The following is a 22,936-nucleotide window of genomic DNA, read 5'->3' as shown; positions in this document are numbered from 1 at the left end:
TTGCTTACCCGTTCAGTAAGTGATGAACATTTGTGTAACTTCACTTTAAGACTGTTATTAACTGTGTGCCTATGAATTGTAATTGATCTTGTGTGGCTGTGTGCTTTCATTTCACTTGGTGTCCACTGAGGAGTAGAGTTCCTGGGCCATGATAGAACTCTATGGTTAACATTTTGAGGGCTGTAATAAGTAATTGGAAAAGGAAGGTAGTCTTTTAAATACTGGTTGGATGGCATCTTGGCTACCCTAATCATCCTTTCTGAGATGGTTTCACATTGGTTGTGTTCCGCTCAGTGTGGGTGTATGTGGTTTTAACTTTTAGGTCTTAGAAATCTTTTGTAATAACAGGAAATTGTTGAAGTACAGTGTTTTTGCCATTTACACAGGAAAATGTTGGTGACATTTCATTAAAAACCTCGCATATATTGTTTGAAATAATTTGGAAGCAACAGAATCCAACAGAGATCCAAAGAGTTGAGTGAAGCTTCTTCAGGACTTGCCAGTCACCCCCCCTTCCCCATGGTGTGGACCATAAGGACAGCAGCACCAGGCCACTCCTGTCTGTTGTGGTCCCAGTTCACTGTGACTGTCCCTCCCCCAGGCCCAGGCCCTGCTCGTGTATTAATTCCTTTTCAGTGGCTCCCTTTCTGTGGTGTCCTCAGTGGTCACCCTGTCACAGCTGGCTGTGTCCTGTTAGGTACAAGTCGGACCTACCTTCCTACCCCTCACTTTCTTCATTGTGTGTCAGCTGAGACACTGGGCTGCCAGACCACATGTTTATAAAGCCCAGTGGCTTTAATTCCAGCTCCAGACAGACAGACAGACAGACAGACAGGCTGCTGAGTTTCTGTGAACTTTGAACACTGTGTTCTCAGTGTTCCTCAGTCCTTGCTGAATGCACTCCACCATACACAGTGGGAGGGCTGGCCCTCGTGCTGCTGCCCCTCTTAGTACCCTGCCTGAGGATGGTTAGCTTTCGAGAGTGACCGGTGCTTGTTTTCTACAAATGCTTGAAATACCTGGGCAAATTTAGGCAGATCTTCCGGGTTTTCCTTTTTCTCAATTAACACATGAATACTTGAGAGTAAACAGGGGTGCAGTTATGTGCTGATTTTGATTTTCCTCACATTTTAACAGTTGTTTCCTGTTAGAACCTTACCTGTAAGAACTCACCTTTTCCTCTCCCCACACTCCCTTCTCTGCTTCCTCAATCCTCCATTCCATATCTTTCTCTTATCTCACTCTGTCTGGTTTTCATGACCTCAGACTCTGTAAATACGATTTTACCAGAGCCTGTGCTTACTTTGACAGTCGCTGGTACTTCTGTTAGTCACTCAGTAGCTTGAACTTTGGATCTTTTTGCCTCTTCTGTCTCTGGAGTGCTTGGGATACTGGTGTGCACCCCATCCCTGGTTTATGTGGTGCTGGGAATGGACAGGGCTCTGTGCATTCCAGGTAGCACTCTCTCCAGCTTACATCCCTGGGCCTCCTTTGCACGTGTTGACCAGCTAGTTCTGTCTCATGAAGGGAGAAACTGAACATGGGTTTAAACATCAAGTTTAAATGGGGCTAAGTGCCGTGAAGTCAGTTGGATGAGTTTTGTTTTCTTTTGAAGGTGGGTGTCCTTATATAGCCTAGGTTGGTCTAGAACTCATGATCATCACTCTTCGGCCTCTCCAATGCCATAGTTACAAGAGTGCCACAAAGCCTGGTTCAATGATGGCCTGGTTCAATGAGTTGCTTTGGTCAGGCTCAGGATCCTTGGTGGTGTCGCTATAGTTTTAGGTCAATGAGAAGATTTTTTTTTTTTTTTTTTTTTTTTTTTTTTATCATTCCTGCCTTAATGTATTTTGAAATTGTTTTTAAATTTGAGTGTAAAATTTTACGTTGAGCTTATGGTATAGCAAACAGTCATTTGGCTAAGCCTTTGGGTTATTTCTGCTTTATCACTTGATATCTGGTTGTACTTTGATACTGGGGTAAAATAGAAACCCACGGGCCTTGCTGAGATTAGATCTTTGGCTACGCTTCCTTTTAGTGTGAAGTAACAGGTGAAAATGCTTTCCTTATAAAACATTATGGGAAACCTCGACTCCCTTTGACTGTCCCAGTTGTGGACTATCCCATCCTATGGAGGAGACTGTCCGTTGCCCTGGCGGCCATCCTCGTGGACAGATTTCTGTGCGTTTCATTTAATATTGTTTGGTTTCTAGAGACTGGTTTTTGATATTGTCCAGGCTAGCTATGAACTCGTGGACTCAAGTAATCCTCCTGCCCCAGCCTCAGAAGCGCTAGAACTATACACTGATGCCTCTGTGTCTGTCTGCGTTATCTATATTAGCCACAGGGCATCGGGAGCTTAAGAGAGGGAAGTTCACACCCCCAAAAGGGAATCGTATTCTTTTTCTGTGAACAGTGTATCTTGGAGCCAGGCGTGCTGGGATCATGCTTATAATCTCAGCACTTGGGATGGATCTCAAGTCTGAGGTTTCAAAAGAAATCCTCTTCAAGAGCTCTTGAGTGCAGTGTAGGAAGCATGCCAGCCCATTTCTTCCAGCAGCTGCATGGGGTCTGCAACGTGGGATGCTGTGCCTTCATCTGGCCTGCCCCATCAGTGGACTGTTTGACTTCTCCTTTTCTCTGTGGTGTGACAGTGGACCATGCTTGTACACGCAGCTGAGGATTTCTCTGAGGTAAACACTAAGAGCTGTTTCATGATGCTAGACATACTCAGTGCCATAAGAGCTACTTAACCAGTTTGCCCTGTGAAGGGCTTGTTCCACTTTATACCCCTTCAATTGGGAAGGGAAGGACGCTGGCAGTTTCAGAATATAGAAGGCAAAGCAGACACTTCTTCTCCTGACTGCATGTATGTGATTGGGCTGTTTATAAAGTATCTAAGTTATTACGTGTAACATTTTTATAAACAGTGTGGAGAGGCACAAATAAAGCACATGTATCTCAAGGGCACAGTTCTGTGAAACTTCAGTTATTCCATTCCTAAGTGTAGCCAGCACCAAATCAAGAAACAGCATTTCGGGTGTCCCCCCCTCCCAAGACTGCGTATCTGTTTTGGAATTTCAGTAAAAAGAGTCACATTATGACATCTACTTTCTTCTTTCTGCATACTGACTTGTGAGTACATTTGAAGTAAAAGATTGCATCGGAAGTTAGAGAACTGAATATTTGTATGAAGTGTTTACTTAGACTATGTAGGTAAGTCTCATGCAGACACATAATTCTTCTCTGTCCAAACATCAAAGGTAGATAATGAAATAAGCACTTTCATTTGGACACCACCCTTGCTGCTCTTGCCTAGTTCGAGGAACTGCCAGGGTGGACTTCCCCGAAAGGAGCTGTTAGAGCAGGCTTGTTGACTGTGTCTGCTGGGTGTTGAAACTTCTCACTTTCTTCTAGGAGATGGAACTGAAGCTTGACCCAATTCTCCTTCATAGTCCTGCTGTGTTTGTCAGAATGGGGAAATATGGTTTGGTTTCTTGTAAGACCTTTCCAACTATGATGCCTGTTTACCTGTATGTTTTGTACCTGAGAAAAATCCTATTTTCTCCTGCTACTGTAGGAAGAAAGAATTGACATGGTTTGTCTCTTCCTGGTTATAGTGTCTCTGTCTTTTTTCCAAACAGTTAAAATGGTCCAGAGTAAATTCTATGTTATTTTTGTAGCTTCTTCTGAGTACTCAATTGATACAGAAAATATTTTAAGTTTTTGACTTATTTGTCTAAAGAAGCCTTTGTCCTGATGCTTTGTGTATTTATCTTCAGAATATTTTGAATGGGATTTTTAAATAAAGTTGTTTCCTGATACTATGCTTTAATAAAGACTCATTTGCATGACCAGGAAGTAAAGACGAATAACATTGGTGACATTAGATTTTAATTTATTTTAAATGAGTAGTCTGTTTCCTGAAAGAATTTAAAGTTGGGTATAATAAAAGACATGTGTGACAATGCCATTGAGAATAAAAATGAAGGACTGCAGACAAGAAAGAGGTAATAACCATCAGCTTTGTTTCTAGAAAGATCTTTCTGTCCCTTGACATTGGAAAGGAAAACAAGTACCACTCCCCTGGGGGATAAAGAGACATTCTAGTTTACTGGGCAAGGCAGATGTATTTATGTTACCAGGTTCTGGAAAAAAAAAAAAAAAAAAGATTCGGGTCCTTGTTTTGTGCAGAGAAGCTTACGTAAACAGTGGTCACAAGGACAATGCAGATGTGTCCATGAGAATGGGGCTGTGCAAATTAGTATGCATACATAGATTTAAAAGAAATTAGTATATTTGATTTTATCATGTGAGTCAAGATTTACATGTTTCTTACTTACTAGTTTAGAGAGATTATTAACTTCTCTGAAATATTTGTCTCAGTTAACTCTTAAGGATTTTTTTTTTTTGTAAAGTAATTAGGGGTTGTAACGAATATTCTTAACCATGGATTAATTAGTGTGTTCTTGAAATTATTATAATTAAAATATTTTAAATTGTAAAATGCATGTTTATTCTTAAAAACTTAGATGCAAAAGGAAATGAATCAAGGATTGACCTCTCCATGTTTCATTCAAGAGTGCGGAAGACCTATAAAATAAATATTTATGTTGTTGCTAATGTAACATGTATATGAAATATGTGAAGAATGGGTATTGATAATCTAAAAACACACGGTGAACATACATGTTAGTCACAGTCCTTAAGAAATAGAACCTTACTAGTACCTTAGAAGCTTCCTATGTGCTTCCACAGCTATTAGCCATTTATGAGTCATTTCCATTTTTTTCTTTAAAAATTTACTGCCTACCTACGTATCTGCCTATCTGTATACCTACCTCCCCACCCACCCACCCACCCACCCAGCTACCCATCTACCTACCCACCTACCCACTCACCTACCTACTCACCCACACACCCACCCACCTACCTACTCACCTACGCACCCACCTACCTACCTACCTACCTACCTAGGTGTTCTTGTTTGTCTGCTTGTTTTGTTTTAATTGAGAGGTAAGCATACTCTGCTACTGCCATCATTAGCTGAAGACTCTGAGACTCTCAAAGGTGCTGGGGCAGCTGGGAATGATCATAAAACCAGTTTCTAGAGAGTTGATCAGATCCTCTTCTGGGGGAAGCAGTGGGCAAGTGTTGGGTGATTTCTGGTAAACAGACTCAGCAGTCGGCATCTGGTGGGACCCTTTGGGTGTTGGCTGTCCAATGGGAGTGAATGTGTGTTCATTCTGCTTCTTAGTTCATGGTGACTGCCTTCCACCTCACAAGAGTATGTCAGAACAGATGCCCAAGACAGATAAAATATGAGTGTCATCTGCTGATACGGAAACCAGGTATGGAAAGGACAGCAACGCTTGTATTATCCTGTGGTCAAGAAGCCAAGTTCAAACTAGAATTGGTGCCAGACTCACTTGGGCCTTCCATTCGGGGCTCAGAGAGATGTTTTGTTTAGCAGCGCGGAGCAGAGTCTTCCATTGTCTCTCTTAAGTTGTGTGTGTCTTGTCTCGGTCACCATCTACTGCAATAAGAAACTCCTCTGGTGAGAGTTGAAGTGTACACTGACCTATAGGGATAAAGATAAGGATCTACAGGAGGTACTTCCTTTCCTGACACATTGAGTTTTAATCAAAATTAACAGGAGTGTAGTTCAGTGGTAGAGTGCTTATGTAGCATGTGAGAGGCCCTAGATTTGATCCTCACCACCTTAAAACAAAACAGTAAGATAACTTGTTTATCAAAAAGGATATAGGTAACAGGAATAGAGAGAAAGATTTACTGCATATACCCCAAGAAACAAAAGTATATACAAATCAACTATCATTAGAAAATGGTAATCATGTAGTTTACAACCTGATTTTCACCAGCTCTGTGTTGTTCTGCCCTAGAATCTGCTCTTTTCTCCTCAAAAGCCTGACCTACGAGGCAGCACGGGGCTCTTCATTCTTGTTGGGTTGGTCAAGAGGGGTCTTTGAAGGAGCTGAAGGGACAGGAGACTGGCATGAGGATTTGTCTCCATTTCTAGTCAGCCTCTTTGTGGAGTAATCTTGGGTTTATTATGCCATATGTCTCCCCATCAGACTTTTAAAAATTCACCTAATAATATTTGTATCCACCTGTAGAAATTGTGCACACACACACACACACACACACACACACACACTCAATCAATCCACATTTGAGGCTTTTGTTTGGATTGGATGGAAATGTTAAGTGTTTATTTTAGGACACATGGCATTGTCAGGAGATACAGGAAAGTCCTTTTATTTAATCCTCAGATTTACAAATCCACTGTAGCATAGTACATACCCAGAAGAGAATGTGAAGTAGAGTAGAATAAAGGTCCTTTGAGTGGGTGCTAGCCAGTTGGCTAGAGTCATTGTTACTAAAATGCCTTTTGTTATTTTTCATTTTTTAAAGTTAGTATACAAAGTAATGGTTTCAGTATGATGTTTTCATATCATGAGTTGCTTTTGCAGACTCAGTGTAGTATTTAAAATTCAACTTTGAATTTGAGCAAGATTACAGATTTCTTCCATGCGATAGATGTTTGGGTTGTATATACAATGTGAAGTCTGTGGACTTCGTTTGAAGTGCTGGGGACTAGACCTACTACCTTGCAAGTGTTCTACCACTGAGCAGGGTCCATGAAAGTTACTCGGGTGCTGGTACATTCACTGTAGCCAGGCAGGCCTTGAACCTGGATTTCCCTGGTTCTGTGAGTGGTAGCTGGGACGACACATCTGTGCTGGCAAGCAAGGCAAACCTTTAGATGATAAGTAGGTAAATACCACCAGCCCTGCATAAAGTGTCAGATAAAGAAAAGGAAGCCTATATTCAGACTAGCAGAGTTCTTAGAGGGGATCTGCCCTAAGCCTCCTCATGTTACAGGTGAGGTGTCCAGGTAAGGAAGTGTGCTCATGATCAGGTGGTTGTCAAATGGTGTGGTTTGTGTCTGTCCTGCCTTGAAGACCTCTTTGATAGCGGCATTTGTCAGTCCTGCAATTTTTGCCAGTAAGTCTTATGAATTATCTATTGCAAAGTCCAGAGAAGGCTCTTTTTTTTGTTATTGTTGTTGTTTGTTTGTTTATTTGTTTCTCTGTGCAGCTTTGAAGCCTGTCCTGGAACTCGCTCTGTGTAGTCCAGGCTGGCCTCAAACTCACAGAGATCCCCCTAATTCTGTTTCCCGAGTGCTGAGATTAAAGGCGTGCGCCACCACCACCCGGCCAGAGAAGACTCTTAACAAAGCCAGGGTGTCCATGTTTGTGTCACTTGTAACACTTATCTCAAAAGATGAGTCCTAAGCCTTAGGTTGTTGTTTCCCACTCTGTGTGCCAAGATGCAGTGCTGTTTTCCCCATCCTGACGCGGGTGCGGCTTTCTCCCTAGGGCAGTGCTCTTAGGATTTCTTGCATACCAGCATTCTGAACCTTGTTTTCTACGTCAGCAGTTTCTAAGTCTCTACAGCTTGCTGTTTCTGATTTCTAAGAATCCGTATGTTGTTTGTCTGCCTGAATTCTCTCTCTGCTCCCTCCACCAGTTCCTCCAGGAGGATGCCTTCTTCAGTACCTTAGTGAAGCAACCATTATCCCTGCCCCATTCATGATTTTTTCATGATAATTGCTATAACCGGAATCACAAGTTAACCTATATCGCTTGTGTGTGTGAACTAAAGGATATTAAGTTAAGAGAGACTTAATGAGCCTTTCTCATTTAGCTTCTGTGAATTCAGAATACTTTTTTTTATAAAGTATTAAAATTTGGTTTCCAGTTATGTCTTTATAGTGTAATTCTTTTAAAGTATGTGTGTTTAATTACAAAAATAATACAGTCTTGAAAAAAAATGTATAACACAGCAGATTGAGTATAGACACCAACACCAAAATCCCCAGAGCCAGTTCTCAGCTTTGCTATTTAGTAGCTGTTTAACCTTGAGCACGTTACTTTAACATTTTTGTGCCACAGAATCCTGATGTCTAGAACAGAGGTAATAAAAATACCCACGCCATGAGATTATTGTGACTGTTCAAGTCTATTCAAACCAAATACATGAAACAATATCTGGTGTATTAAAAAAGCTTAGAAAAATATTTTAGGTCATTGTTACTGAAATAATTTGAAGTATAGGATTTCACAAGCACACAGCTTTTATCTCAGTCATTTTACGAGTTTGTATTTGTGAAACAAAGTATCACTATGTAGCTCAGGCTGGCTTCACATTCACTCTGGAGCTTTACACTCATGATCCCTGCCTCCCAAGGGCTAGATGACAGGCAGGATCCCAGTTTACAATACTCAGGCGAGCTGGGCATGTTGCTCAGTGGCAGAGCTGTACTAGGTATGCAGGAAGCCTGGGTTCAGCGCTGAGCTCCACAGGAGGAAAGGAAGGAAACCAGCGGACATGTTTCCACCATCGTGCACTGTGCAGTCAGGAAGCAGCAGTTTGCTCATCTAGCAGGCTTCCCTGTGCTCTCCTTCAGTACTCAGACCATCTCTTCGCCCTAACCTTTGCCAACCACTGATCTGTTTCCCCTCCTGTGGGTTGGCCTCACCCAGAATGTCCCCTAAAAGAAATGTCATTTGAGTCTGGCATCTTTCCTGTAGCACAGTGCATTTGAGAATAGCTCAAGAGACCTGCATTAGGCATATATATCTTCATTGATGAGTACTAATTCAATATCTACTCACCCTCGACTGATAGGGTAGTTCTAGTTTTGGGCAATTATGAGAAATGGTGCTTATAAAGGATTGTATAGAACCCTTTGTATGAAGATAATATTTATTTGTACTGGACAGTCAGTGGATTTACTAGTATATATGGTGAACATTAATGTAGTAGTTTATAAAACTGCCAAGCTGTTTCCCAGAGTTCTGTATAATTTTGAGTTTCCACCGGCAATGAGTGTTAGTTCAGATTGCTGCACATCTGTGTCAGTTCTTGACATTGTCCTTTTTATTCAATATTTAACTATTCCAAATAAGTATGTAGCTATTCTTAACCTAGTTGACCCCTAAATTAGGACTTGAATGAAGACAGAGAAAAAGGCTTTGAAATACAGCCAGAGAGGAGCACACAAGTTAGAAATGAGATCACCAGGAGGAGGGTAGGGCTTGTGCTTTGTATGCAAGAGGCCCTGAGTTCCACTCCTAGATTTGTGAGACCTTTGGTAATGGTCTGGGTAATGGTAATGGTAGGGACCATGGCTGGCACACAGTAGGGATTTCTTTATATGTTTATTGTTTCATATAAATAAATATTAAAGAATTTTAGCTTAGATTGGAGCTATAGAATCCCATTGCAGTCATGTGATAGATCCCTTTATATACGTTTGTCTTTATTTAAGTACACGATTAAAGGTTGATGTTGGTCTAATTCTCAGCTGAATGGCAGGAGGGAGGTGGCATGAAGCAGTGGCAGGTGCTCTAGGCAGGACTGGATGCTTTATGTTGAATTAGGAAAGCCCTTTTAGCCTCCATATGGCTCAGATTCATTGCTATACAGTGGAAAGATTTCATCTGATGATAGCTAGGCCATTTAATTATATATTTTTCCTTAGAATCACATCAAATCAGAAATTGGTAAGGAAGAAGCATGCAGGAGTTTTTGATGAGGATACTGTCTGAGTGTATATCAGTGTAAAATGTGGCTCCACCAGGGAGGTTAGGAGCAAGTGTCTAGAGTTAGCTGGTGGCTGGCTGACAGAAAATATCAGATAGGAAAGGTAGATGGAGGGTTTTCAGATAGAGAGGAGCATTATAGGTGGTGGTGGGAGTGTGTGTCTAAGAAACAGGTCTGAAATAGTGAATTTAAAGCCTGTGTGCCTTTTTTTCTGTTGAAGAGATTTAAGTTGAAGATTGGGGAGAAGCTGCTGCTGCTGCTATTTTTAATGCAGAGAGGCTCACAGACGGTGATGTGGAGGTCGTGGGACACATGCCTCTAGCCCTGTGTGGGCTGGAGTTCATTTCACTGCTTCCTAGTTGTCTTTTTCCCCATGATTCCCTCATCCTTCTCCCTAAAGGTCCAGATCTAGAAGTTCGTAGTAAATATTTGTAGGATTTTGTGTATATAGCATCACACATTGGTAGAAATTGAAAACATACACTTGGTAGCAAGTTAAACTTCATTCTGGGTCAGTTTGTTCTGTTTAGTTTAGGTTATAAAATCAAATGTTGGAGATTTCATTTTCAGCTATGTTTCCAGGCATTTGTTTAAAAATATCCATGTTAGGTTTTGGTTTCAAGTCCCGTTAAGGTAGTACTTTGGCAGATGTCTGGATAAAGTAAAGGGTCAGCTGGCTTACCCAGCAAGCTTATAAAGAGGCAGTATAAGACCAGGTGCCCAGAGATGGGATTTTTGGGTCCCTGTGAAGAGTGACCCCTTCCAGAGTCCTTTCTCTCAGCTTTAGTGTACCCTGTTGAGACCACTGTTGCTCTTAGGTGTGCTCCCCTTGGGAGCTCTTCTGCACATCTTCATGCATTATTTTGGCTTCTAGGTAGAAAACAACTTTGGAGTAGTAACCCAGGAAAGAAAGTGATCCCTCCTGTGGTAAAGGCAGTTGAGTTTTAAAAAGGCGTCTTACACACCAGATAGCATGTGTTTCTGGAGAGCGGACATTTATGTACTCCTTTGAGAGGATCAGTTTCTAGTGTACTGGCAACTTGTTAGGCTTGTAGAAGCGGGGACTTCAGTCTTCTCTAACCTTCCTCAGAGTTATTCAGTAGCCTCATTAAAGATTATTGGGACAGCTAAATGCATAGTAATAAAACATAATCTTTGTTTTTGTTTTATGTTTCAGAATCATGGTGTCATGGAAGGGGATTTATTTTATACTCTTCCTGTTTGCGGGAAGCTTTTTTGGAAGTATTTTTATGCTGGGTCCCACTATTCCTTTGATGTTTATAAGCCTGTCGTGGTATCGCTGGATCAGCAGCCGCCTTGTGGCTACGTGGCTCACGCTTCCTGTGGTAAGTTCCACACCAGGGAAGGATCTGTCTGCTTGTATTGGGGGGGCCCATCTCTTGTACTTTTCTAGCCCCAGAGATTGGGTTTTCAGGGAAACAGAAGTCCCTGGTGTTCTGTAGTAGTCATATCTGACTTAAAAAAGAAGTGGGAAAATAGGAAAACTAGAAATACAAACATTCATGTCTTTAAAGCAAACCCTTATATAAAAAAACCTTCCAGAAAATTAAGGGCTTCTTTCTAAATTCTTCATGAATTTTCTTTTATAGTTTATATAATGTAAGGTATAATTTTTATCTAGAAAATAATATGTAAATTTTGAAGAGCTTTCTGAATTCTTCTTGAATTTTCTTTTATAGTTTATATAATGTAAGGTATAATTTTTATCTAGAAAAATAGGTAAATTTTAAAGACTGAAGAATGTTTACATCACTGAATTTTATTCTCCGTTTCCATTTTGTGTTTTACAAAGCAGTGACACATACGAAGATTCTATGGGGAAGAGGAAAGAATGTCAGATTCTATTGCATGAAAAAATTTTAAGTAAAAATATGAATAAGAAACATCTTTTTAAACTTCTGACAGCGCCGTGATTGATTCACTTCTTTCCAGTAATGACAAAAATTAGGAACATAAAAATCAAGGAAAGGTGATTTCTATCTGCAGATGGAGTTAATAGCATGAGTAAGATTAAAGTCCATACAGTGTTCAGTAGAGTCTTGGGGACCAGGGCGCTATAACTACTCTGAGCGCATCTCCTTCTGATCTTGAGATGATGACTGTTGGTGTCCAGTCCAGGTTCTCCCTCCTCTGGGACTGTGCATCAGTGGACACTGTGCCCTTGTCTTCCCCTTGGATGGCTTCTTGGGGGCTCTTCCGGTCCTTTTTCTCATAGCAACAGCTATTCCTCTTTTCTCCTCAGGTTACTGGGTGTACCAGTCTGTTTTGGTAGAGAGACGATGAGTGTAGTACCTGACAAAGAAAACAAGAAGGGAACTGCTCTCCCCACCCCCACCCCCATTTCATTGAGCTGCGTGTTCCCGTCAGGCAGTAGGCAGTCTGCCTGCCCACAGGATGGAAGTGCCACGCAGTTGCTGTGGATCCTTCAGATGAAGGTTGACTCAGTAGTTACTGAAATGGTGCTTGGGGCAGGATAGATTCTTCGTGCAGGTTTCCTGATAATTGACTGTTAAACCATTTACGGTATACTTTCCATATTTAAAAGTGAGTCCTAGGGTGAGTGATTTTTAAACTTTCACTCATCACTTGCTAAAAGCTATTCTTCCCTTTTTAAAGTTGTTTGTATTCTAAGATTTCTGTACAGATGTATCTGTTTTATGAAGTGCAGTACTGCCAGCCTGGACCTCCTCTCTTCTGACCTCCTTTCTCCCCTCACACTTAAACTGGTCTGTTCTGCAGGCACAAGGAGAAGGCTGCTAGTGGCCTGGGACACGAGTAACCATGGTGTGCTTGTGTATTTAGCTCAGGTACAAAAAGAATTCGAAGGCTCTGTTAGAAAGAAAAACAGTGTAAGAATCCAGATGCAATGATGATAATACCAGTTGACCACTTATGTGACCCCGTAAAGTGCTTAAGGAGGATGGCTTTGTTTCCGGTGTTGCCATTGTTAGCATTTTACAGAGAAGGAAGTGGAAGCTTTTAGGGATTCAGTCATTTGCCAATCACTTGTTGAACCAGGTGCTTTTCTCATTCTGTGATGAAATACTCTGACAAAAACCACTTAAGGGAGAAAGGATCCTGACATCTTCAATATCCTGGGTCTCCGTAGAAACTTAGGCTCACCTTCACAGCCTCATATGTGTCCTCTGAGCAATTTCTTGCAGAGAGTCTGCCCCTGCCACACATTCAGCTGCTCTCTGAAGGGGACTCCCTGACCTCTTCAATCTTGGATCTCTCATGCCTGCAAAGCTAGTAACGTGGCAGTGTGGTCACATTTTTCTACCAGTGTGAGCTGTAGCCTGGTCCCCTTGAAGCACAGCTGGCAGCTCCTGTGGGCTGACACTGGGCAGCACTTTCCCAGACCGTTGCTTTCAAGGCATGGGGAACACCTTCAGCTACATTTCCAGTCAGGATCTCTCTTTTCAAGTAAGTTTTCATCTTCTCAAGTTGGAACCCTTATTGGGTAGTCTTTCTCTTCAGAGACATTTCCAGTTGTCCCAGTGCAGAGCCACGTGGTTGTTCTTTGCTGTAAAGTTTACACCCCCCCCATCCCCTTTGTTTTTTTGTTTGTTTTGTTTTTAGAGACAGGGTTTCTCTGTGTAGCCCTGGCTGTTCTGGAACTAGCTCTGTACACCAGGCTGGCCTCAAACTCACAGAGATCCTCCTGTCTCTACCTCCTGAGTGCTGGGATTAAAGGTGGGTGCCACCACTGCCCAGCTCTTTTTCTCTTTTTAACTATACACCTGGGTAAATATAGTAAAAAGTAGCCATGCCACAGAGTAAATGCTCCCTTGTCTTAAAATTTCTTCTGCCAAACAAATTAGTCCATTATCTTTAAATTCCCCTTCCCTAACGTTCTTAGGACACAGGCAAATGGAGCCAGATTCTTGGATGTAATGATGAACAGGACAGATAAGGATATCCACCTTGTGGAGGTGACAGTCCTTTAACCTTGTCTTTTCTACTTTTCTCTTTAATGAAAAACTTCTTTCCTTTCTTATGGAATAGAAGTAGATTGTTACTATTATTATATCACAGAAACAGGGATCCACTTACCTCTGCCTCACAAGTACTGGGATTAAAGGCATGTGCCACCATGCTCAGCCCATAAAGCTTTTAATTTTCAAATAGAAAAAAACATCAAAAGGTTAATAAATACAAACGCACATGTTAATGAATAATATGTGTGTGTTTGTGTGTGTGCGCGCACACGCGTGCACGCGCGCACGCATAAGTAGGTTAGAAGAGTGAGTGTGTCCTGTATTTTGCTTCATCACTGTTCACTTATTCCCTTGAGGTGTGGGGTTTTATCCCTGAACCTGGGGCTCACATTTTCTCAGACTAGCAGCCAGCAAGCCCCAGCAACCCTCCTGTCTCCATGGTCCTCAGAGTAACTGTCACTGACAAGCAGGTCAAGAAGTCGCGTGGCCAGCTCTAGTGGTAGCTCTACTCAGCCATCCAACCCAGATGTCCTCCTTTTGGGATGAAGTAGCCATGACTACAACTTGTTAAATAGTTGTTTCTTCCCTGTATTAATTTCCCTCTAAACTGACCTACTCTTGCAGAAAGCCTCCATGTGGATGTTTAAATATATGATTGTTTTGTTTCTTCACTGTTATGTTTGTGCTCCGTGCTACCTTAGATACTCAGAGCTCTTTGCTGTCGATGTTGAATGACTTCAAGGTGTTTGAGAGGTTTGGTTTTCTTAGCTTTTAACCTCTCTGTCAACCCTTTCTTGATTAGTTATGAAGTAAAGTAGGATGTTACGTACAATAGCTTGAAATTGAGACTGATGTTGGGAATATAATGCACCCTGTAGTCTTGGCTTCTTGGGAAACTAGTAGAGGGAGCTTGAAGGCAGATTCTGGACAGTCTAAACAAGGAAAATGAAAAGGAGGAGGTGGTAGCTCACTTCTTACGAACTCTAGATGTAATACACACTTTTCTTCTGAATATTTAGTCTAGATTATACCCACAGGCCTTAGGAATGTTAGTTTAACAAACTCAGCAAGCATTGGAGCATTCACATGTGCCAGACATTTGCCGTAGGTGGTAGGCTGAAAGATTGTAGTAGACACAGTTATTTTAGTCTTTATGTATTCTTTTTGAGTAACAAAAGATCATCTTACAGAAAAAATGAAGTTTAGTTTCTTCAGTGCTACAGTGTTATATTTTTGATTATTCTTTTGAGAAAAACTATGTAATAATCTTATCTTTATATCCTTAAAAGTACTAGTAGAATCTTATTTTGTCTTTCTTTTAACTTAATAATATATAATTGAAGATTTGAAATGTAGTTCATGTTTTTCTATTATGAAACTTCCAGAAATTAAAATTAGTGGAAGAATGTATATGGTACTTAATTCTCTTATACTTGATCAACACCTACCCACATTTATAACAGAAGCAAGAATGTGGAAAACTATGTTTTATATGTTAGAAATCATAGGATATAACATGATAAAATTTATTTATGGAAAATTGCAGTAATTTTAAAAAAATAATTAAATCATTTAGTTTGGATTCAGATTTGCTTTTCCAAAGACAATTTTTTTCATTTATTTAGTTTATAAGTGTCATCTTTTTTTTGTATTATAAAAGCAATATAGCATGACAGGGTTAGCAGGAATGAAAAAGATCCGTAACTTTAAATATTTTCTTCATTCTTTTGGCTATTGTAAATATCTAATAAATTCATAAACATATCTCATAATCTCATATCTGGCTTCTTAAACCTGGAGATCCTAAGTTGCTCTATGTGTGTATTTTTCATTTTTGGTAGGCGTTGTTGGAGACCATGTTTGGTGTAAAAGTGGTTATCACAGGTGATGCGTTTGTACCTGGAGAAAGGAGTGTCATCATCATGAACCATCGGACAAGAGTAGACTGGATGTTCTTGTGGAATTGTCTAATGAGATACAGCTACCTCAGATTGGAGAAAATTTGCCTCAAATCCAGTCTCAAAAGTGTTCCTGGATTTGGTATGTTATTCATACGTTATTTTAAGTGATTAACTCATTTTTGTATATAATGTGCCTGCTCTAAGACTAAAATGAGGTAAGTTGAACTGTATGTTATCCTCAGCTTTTCTCATAAGCTAAAAATATTTCCAGTTTCTTTTTATCTTAATGGCTTTCTTATGGTGATTTTATCTTAATTTCTGTTTTAAAACTATTTTGACTCTAGAGGAGAAAATAAACTATCATCAAGGAAGTAGATCATTTCTTAGGACTACCACATTGAAGGACATGAATCTAAAAAATTGGTTACTTTCTTGTAAAACTTCATTCACAAATTAAAATGACACAAACGCATTCTCAGGCAGTCAGGAATCCAAAATTAGCCACTCTCTCCTTAGCTTGCCTGCTTCTAGACCAGTCCCACGGAGGTTCTCCTACAATGGCAGGCCTGATCTCAGCATCCTCTCTATTCTTCATACTTGTTATAACCGTGTCCTGTATTACTTAGTTGTTTGTTTGAGTCTGATCTTTTTGTTGGATTTTCTTGGGTTTGTTTTTATGAGACAACCTCAGGCTGGCCCCGAACTTGAGTCCTCCTGCCTCAGCCTTGTAGGTGCTAGGATTGCAGTGCACCACCAGGCTGGTTGAGGCTTTTGACAATGGACTTCTTTTCTGAAGGCAAGACCACATGCTTTCTGCTTCTTTCACTTTTGGAAAATATTTTATTAGCATATCATTATGACATTTTTATACATGCACATACGTTTTTTTGATCAGGTTCACTCCATTTTATTTTGTCTCACCCCACTCTCATTAATCCTTTTTCGTTTTCTGAGTTGGCCACCTCGTACTTTGGTGTCTCTTTCTATTTTGATGTGACCGAATATAAAACTTGTTTACAGGAGCACAGGTGAGAGCTTGCTCACAGGAGTGTAGATACCTTCCCAGTGCCTGTACCACTGGAAAATGCCTGTTCCTCCACCTGTTATGAGTGCATAGACATCCTCATGGGGTTGAGGTCCCAGAGGCTCGCCCTTTCCACCACAGGGCCCAGTCTTCTGCAGGTAATCGTAGCTGCTGTCAGGACAGCAGTCATGCCGTTCCAGAAGGCCGTGGTCCACACTGCTCAGTCCCTTCTTGTTGCTCTTAAATTTTTTCTGCTCCTTCCATGGTATTTCCAGAGCCTTGGAGAGATAGTATAGATGTTTCATTTATAACTGGAGATTTGAGAGACATTACCAATTAGGAGTTCCTGCAACCACCATAGCTTCCTGGAAAAAAGAAGCTTCTCTGAGTAGCACTGACGGCTGCATGGATGTAGTTATATTAGAAGACACTTTGAAGGCACATCATACCCATTTAGTAAAACAGCAGCAGTAACTTTCTCACTACAGCCTATGACCTCCCAGCCACGGGCTTTTGACAAGTTTACCGTATCAGATGGGCATTCCTTCCTGTGAATTAGGCATCACATCAAAGCAGAAAAGCAGTTATGATTTGCCACTATTGAGCTAATTGGCACATCTTACATTTGATATTGGTGTGTGTGTGCGCGCGCGCACACACACACACACACACACACACACACACACACACACACACGCTCTGTAAGACTGTTGATGACAATCCTCCCCCAGCAATCTCTGTGGCACCATGCAGTGTTATGAAAGCTAGCTAGCAGGGGGGTTGCATTAGCCCATTTCCAGCTTCATTTCTCTATGTCCTGCGATCAATGTATGTGGCATTTTTCAGCAATAGGGTCTTGCTCTGATTTTGGAGAAGAACCAATTGGATGACATTTGCCTGTATTATTTGGGGCTTTAGGGCCCTCACTGACTGACTGAAGATCTCAGAGAGAGAGAATTCCTTGCACTGGGATTTTTGTTTAACAACATGTGGCTTCTGGGAACTGATTTATCTACCCACACAGGGCATTTTCATTTCAAACACTTAAAGGAAAACGTTTAGATTAGTTTATTGAGTATCAGAAGTCCTCCTCCTCTTTTCCAGACATCATTAGTGTTGGTTGACCCTTCCTCCCCACCTCCTCTTCCCCACTCTTCCTTCCTCCCACCCACTTAAATCTTTCTCCCTCCTGCTGTTTCTACCCCTGCTTTCACATCACATGTGGTCCGATGCACAACTAGCTCTCTTTAAAGAATCTATAGTTTCCTTACTTCTTCATAAATGCACATATACATAAAATAAAAGCTGAATTTGCCTGTGTGACCCTAAGTTAGCTCACATAATACATTATTTCCCTCCTCCATCCATTTTCATGCTGTTTTATAATTTCAGTTTTCTTTGTGGCTGCATAGAGTTCTGTGGTGTGTATGACCACACTTTCTCTGCCCATTCATCACTTGATGGACATCTGGGCTGTTTCCATCTCCTTGCTCTTGTGAATAAAGCAGCAGTGAACATGGATGCGTAAGGCTCTCGGTGGGATATGGAGTCCTGTAGACATGGCCTAGGTCTTTGGAAGCCCTGTTTTGAGGTTTTGTAGAAACCTTCGCACCGACTTATCCAGTGACTACCCCAGATTACATTCCTACAGATGCTGACTGAGGTTCTCCCTTTTCCTCTGTCCTCACTAGCGTCTCTTGTCTCTTGTCTCCTTGATAACAAACACTCGCTGGAGTGAGACAGATCCTCAAAGTAGTTTTAGTTTTCATTTATTTGATGGGTAAGGATATTGAACACGTTTTCAGACGTTTCTTAGCCACTTGTATTGCTGTTTATAAGAACCGTGTGTTCAACAGGCTGGAGAGATGGCTCAGAGGTTAAGAACACTGGCTGTTCTTCCAGAGGTCCTGAGTTCAATTCCCAGCACCCATATGGTGGCTCACAACCATCTGTAATGAGATCTGACTCCCTCTTCTGGCCTGCAGGGATACATGCAAAAAGAAAAAGAAAAAAAAAACAAACAAAAAAAACCAAACTGTGTTCAACTTCTTAGCTTATTTAAAAAATTGAATTATCTGCTTTCTCGTTTTGTTAATAAGGCCCTTTGTGTATTTTGTACATTCTCCCCACAAGAGAAGAGCTCATGAGGATTTCTTCACTCCTCAACTGTGTCCTTGTGACACAGAACTTTTTCATTTCATGATTGCCCCCCGTTTGTGGATTGTCACTTACTTTGTGAGGGGCTGGAGTCCTGTTGAGAAAGAGCTTACCTGTGCTGTACCTTTGAGTGTTTCCTTTGCTTTTCCTCTAACAGTTTCTGAGTTCTGGCTCTGACATTGAGGTTTTTCCATTTGGAGCTGATGTTTGTGCAGGTGGAAGATAAAGATCTGGGTTCATTCTTCTACTTGTAGATGTACAGTTTGCCCAGCAGCGTTTGTTGAAGAGGCTGTGTGTTCTCCAGTGTGTATTTTGGCGTATTTGTCAAAAATTAAGTGGCTGTAGCTGTGTGAGGTCATCTCTGGGTCCTCTGTTCTATCCTACTGACATCCATGTCTGTCTCTGTACCAGTGCCATGCTGCTTTTATTACTATGACTCAGTAGTATAGCTTAAAGTCAGAGGCTCCCCTCTGTATCATTGTTTTTGCTCAGGATTGCTTTGGGTATCAGGTGTTTCATCTTCCATATGAATTTAAAGATCCACTCCCGTTATTTCTGTGAAAAATAGTGCTGCAATGTAGATGAGAGTGCATTTAATCTGTAGATTGCTTTCGGCAAGACATCTGTTTTCACAGTATTAATTATTCTGATCCATGAGCATGGGGAGGCTTTTCAGTCTGCTAGTGTTTTCTTCTGTGTTTTCTACTTTACATTTAGAGGTGTTTTGTTTTGTTGTGTTTTGTTTCATTTCCTTAGTTAGCTTTAGTCCAAGATTTCTTAATTTTTTTTTTTGAGTTCATTGTGAATGGGGTTATTTCTTTTTTAGTATGTTTGTCATTGGTACGTTACGAAAGCTATTGATTTTTATATGTTGATATCGTATCCTGTCACTGTGCTGAGAGTGTTTATGAGCTCTGTTTTCTGGTGGAATTTTTAGAGGCTCTTACATATAGAATTAATATCTGCAAATAGAGATGCCTCAACTTTCTTAGTTGGAAGAGTGTTTTTAGCTATTTTTTACAATTGGGATATTTTAAATTCGTTTCAGTCTTATTTGTAGTAGATATGTAGAACAGAAGCAGAAAAAAAAACCTAACACTATAAAATGAATCAAATACTATGGTGCAGGCATTTGAATAAAACCCTTTGAATGAGAAATACAAAGAATGATAGTTGACAGGAAAATAAAATCAAATGTGAGAGTCCACTGAATTAAAGAAGAACATAGAGGAAAAAGAAAATCATATCAGGAAGCATAGTAACAAGAAATTTCATAGTGCTTTACAAGGAAGGCAAAGAGAACCAAAATTAGGAAGCAGTGGCGCCAGGGGACGTGATGGAGTAGAGGGTTGGTGGAGGTGCTCTCACCCCTGCGTCAGCCTGAGCACCTTCATAGATGATCTGAAATCGGAAATGCTCAGAAGTCTGAGTTTTTAAATACTAACATGATACAGCAAGCCAAACATTCTATCCCTGACCTCATGTGGCTTTCAGAATGCACAAAATTAATAAAACTCTTGTTTAAAATCATTCAGGCTCTGATTATAAGATTTATATGAGAGTAAAGTGAATTTTGTATTTAGACTTGGTTTGAATTATGTGTATGAAAATGCTTTTTAAAAATACATAAAATAAACCATCTGTGGCACCAAGCATTTAGGACAAAGCACACTCAACTAATACTTGAAGTCATTCCGGGGAAAAAACCAGTGTGACTTTAAACATTTCAAAGGTAATACTTAAAAGATAACTGAAGATGTAATAGACGAGCTGGGAGGGACTTAACAGCTTATAGTATCCACTAGAGATATGTTCCCCAGAAGACACGGTGAAGCTGGGCGGTGGTGGCACACACCTTTAATCCCAGCACTTGCGAGGCAGAGGCAGGCGGATTTCTGTGAGTTTGAGGCTAGCCTGGTCTACAGAGCGAGATCCAGGAAAGGCACCAAGCTACAGAGAGTAACCCTGCCTAAAAAAAAAAAAAAAAAAAAAAAAAAAAGACATGGTGAAAATTCTGAACTACCTTATGTCTCTGGCAATAGTTCCAAGAGTCCCCAGCAAATGCAGAAACATTCTCATCCCAAGGCTTTCTTTCCATTCTCTGCCTTCTCAAAGACCCCACTCCAGACCAAGACAGCCAAGAACAGAAGGTCCTGCACATTCTCACACCTCAAACCCCTGTTCCTGTGGAGCTTGGGTTACAGTGTCCGCCATGCCCAGCTGACAAAGTCTGAATTCATAACTTAAATGTAGACCAGCCAAGCCTGTTAAAACAGTATACAGGACATGAAAAGACTTGGCTGCGTGTGTTGGGGAACAGAAAGGCCAACCACAAAACAAGTTGTGGTGAGGTACACACACGCAGGAGGGCATGGCAGCTAGGAAGTGACATCCTGGGCTCTGAGCCAGCCTTGGGGCCAGATTTCTTTTATGTGGGAGACTTAAGCCTAGCTTGTTTAGGTCTAGACTGGTAGCTGGCTCTCCTGTTCCTGACAGCCATAAACATTGTGGATAATGTGCTTCCCACCATTTCTGCATGCTGTGAAATGCTCATTGGTGGGTTAACTGCTTGGCATGAGTTAAGGGTTTTATAAAAACTGAGTGGAAGTTGACAGGTTTCCTTGGTCCAGAGAAATGGCTTTAGGGTTTACCCCGTCAAGCCCTTACTGAACTTACTGCGGTCCATTCCTTAACTTGGGTATCGTTGTTGGATAGTGTTGTGTGTGCTGCAGCTGGTTCCTCAGTCGGGTGTGCGTCGCTGCAGGTGGGGCATGGGAAAGCAACAAGCGTAGTTCGCATCCTTAGGTCGGCTGAAAATCAAAGAATTCCTTTCCTTGAATTTGTAATTGCATTCTAAAATGATCTAGAAGGTGTGCTTTTGTTAATAGTCATTTTAGGAGAGCAGTAAAGGAATTATCTGGGTGAACTTAAAGGCTTTTAGTTTGCTTTGTATTTATTGGTGAGGCATAAACAATGCAATGACCAACTTTTCAATAATAGTAAAAAGACACAAAGATGGACTCAGTGTACCTGACAGTTGTTTGTTAGCCTGAGTTTCAGTGGATTATTCGACCAATGGTTTTCATTATCCCTTTTCTTGTGACTAAGTACATAAACTGTGATTGCATTTTTGGTGCTGTTATGGATTAGCTGTTACGTTTATTATAAGCATGTGGCATTTTTAAAGTTTGGCGCTGCCATCTTCTTTATTTCTTGTAGTAAATCTTATAGAAAATAGTTTCCTTATGTTTAAAATCAGGTATTTCAGCTGGGTGGTGTTGGCGCACGCCTTTAATCCTAGCATTGGGAGGCAGAGGCAGGAGGATCTCTGAGTTCCAGGCCAGCCTGGTCTACAGAGTGAGTTCCACAGGGCAACCAGGGCTGTACAGAGAAACCCTGTCTCAAAAAGATAAAAAACAAACAAACAAATAAAAACCCCACAAAACATTGGGGCTGGAGAGATGATTCAGTGGTTAAGAGCACTGGCTGCTCTTCCAGAGGACCAGGTTCAATTCTCATCACCTAGCATGGCGGTTCACGACTGTCTGTAACCCCAGTTCCAGGGGATCTGATGCCCACACACAGACAAAACACCAGTGCACATAAAATTAAATAAATTTTAAAAATCTTTTAAAAAATATTGTTACTTGATAACTCTCTAACTATTGAAATCAATTAATATAGCTCCTATGACTTCTAGTAAAATATTTAGGCTTTGATAGTAGATGGAAAATGGTCACTACTAAAATATTTTTAATCAAGCAGAATTTTGCATCAGCAAGTAAGTGTTCTGAAATAAGCACTTTTATATGGAATAATTTTAGATTTATTGGAAATAGAAAGGTAGTAAAGGATGTCCCCATTTACCCAGTCTCCCATGCTGTTAGCTTTTTTCATAGCAGCAGTTCATTCAAATGAAAGGTTAGATTAGCACTGTAGAAGTCATAAACAGTCAACCGGTCTGTCTCTCCATGTCATTTTTCTGTCCTCGCATCCCTCTGAGGAACCACTTTTCTTTTAGTCGTTCTTGTTCCACTTCTATTGCTGCCTGGGGGACCAGCCTCCAGCAGCCCAGGGCTCAAAGGGAATCCACAGAGTCTGCGCTTTCTGTAACTTTTCTATCTGAGTGGGTAAAGGGAAAAGACACTACACAGTCTTTTGACGGTTTCCTTCAGATCTTTTCTTTATTATTCTTTTGCATTCTCTATTCTTTTCTTGGTGATTTCCTTCTCTCATTCTTGATGTTTTCCTTCTAACTC

General features: G+C 40.8%; 1 protein-coding gene across 3 annotated transcripts in view; it reads left to right on the top strand.

Moving 5' to 3' along the window:
* The window catches only part of Lclat1 (lysocardiolipin acyltransferase 1), a 126,924-nt gene that overhangs the window by 40,399 nt on the left and 63,589 nt on the right, over nt 1-22,936 (top strand). For all 3 annotated transcript variants that reach the window (XM_059248408.1, XM_059248406.1, XM_059248407.1), the window contains exons 2-3: nt 10,811-10,979; nt 15,437-15,635. In XM_059248408.1, the coding sequence (XP_059104391.1) occupies nt 10,815-10,979; nt 15,437-15,635 (364 nt within the window). In that variant the 5' untranslated portion in view covers nt 10,811-10,814. The remainder of the gene's footprint in view (nt 1-10,810; nt 10,980-15,436; nt 15,636-22,936) is intronic.

This window comes from Peromyscus eremicus, chromosome 22, assembly GCF_949786415.1.
Source record: "Peromyscus eremicus chromosome 22, PerEre_H2_v1, whole genome shotgun sequence".
Classification (NCBI taxonomy): domain Eukaryota; kingdom Metazoa; phylum Chordata; class Mammalia; order Rodentia; family Cricetidae; genus Peromyscus; species Peromyscus eremicus.
Note: the sequence above shows the minus strand (reverse complement) of the source record. Positions and strands in the feature narration are given on the sequence as shown.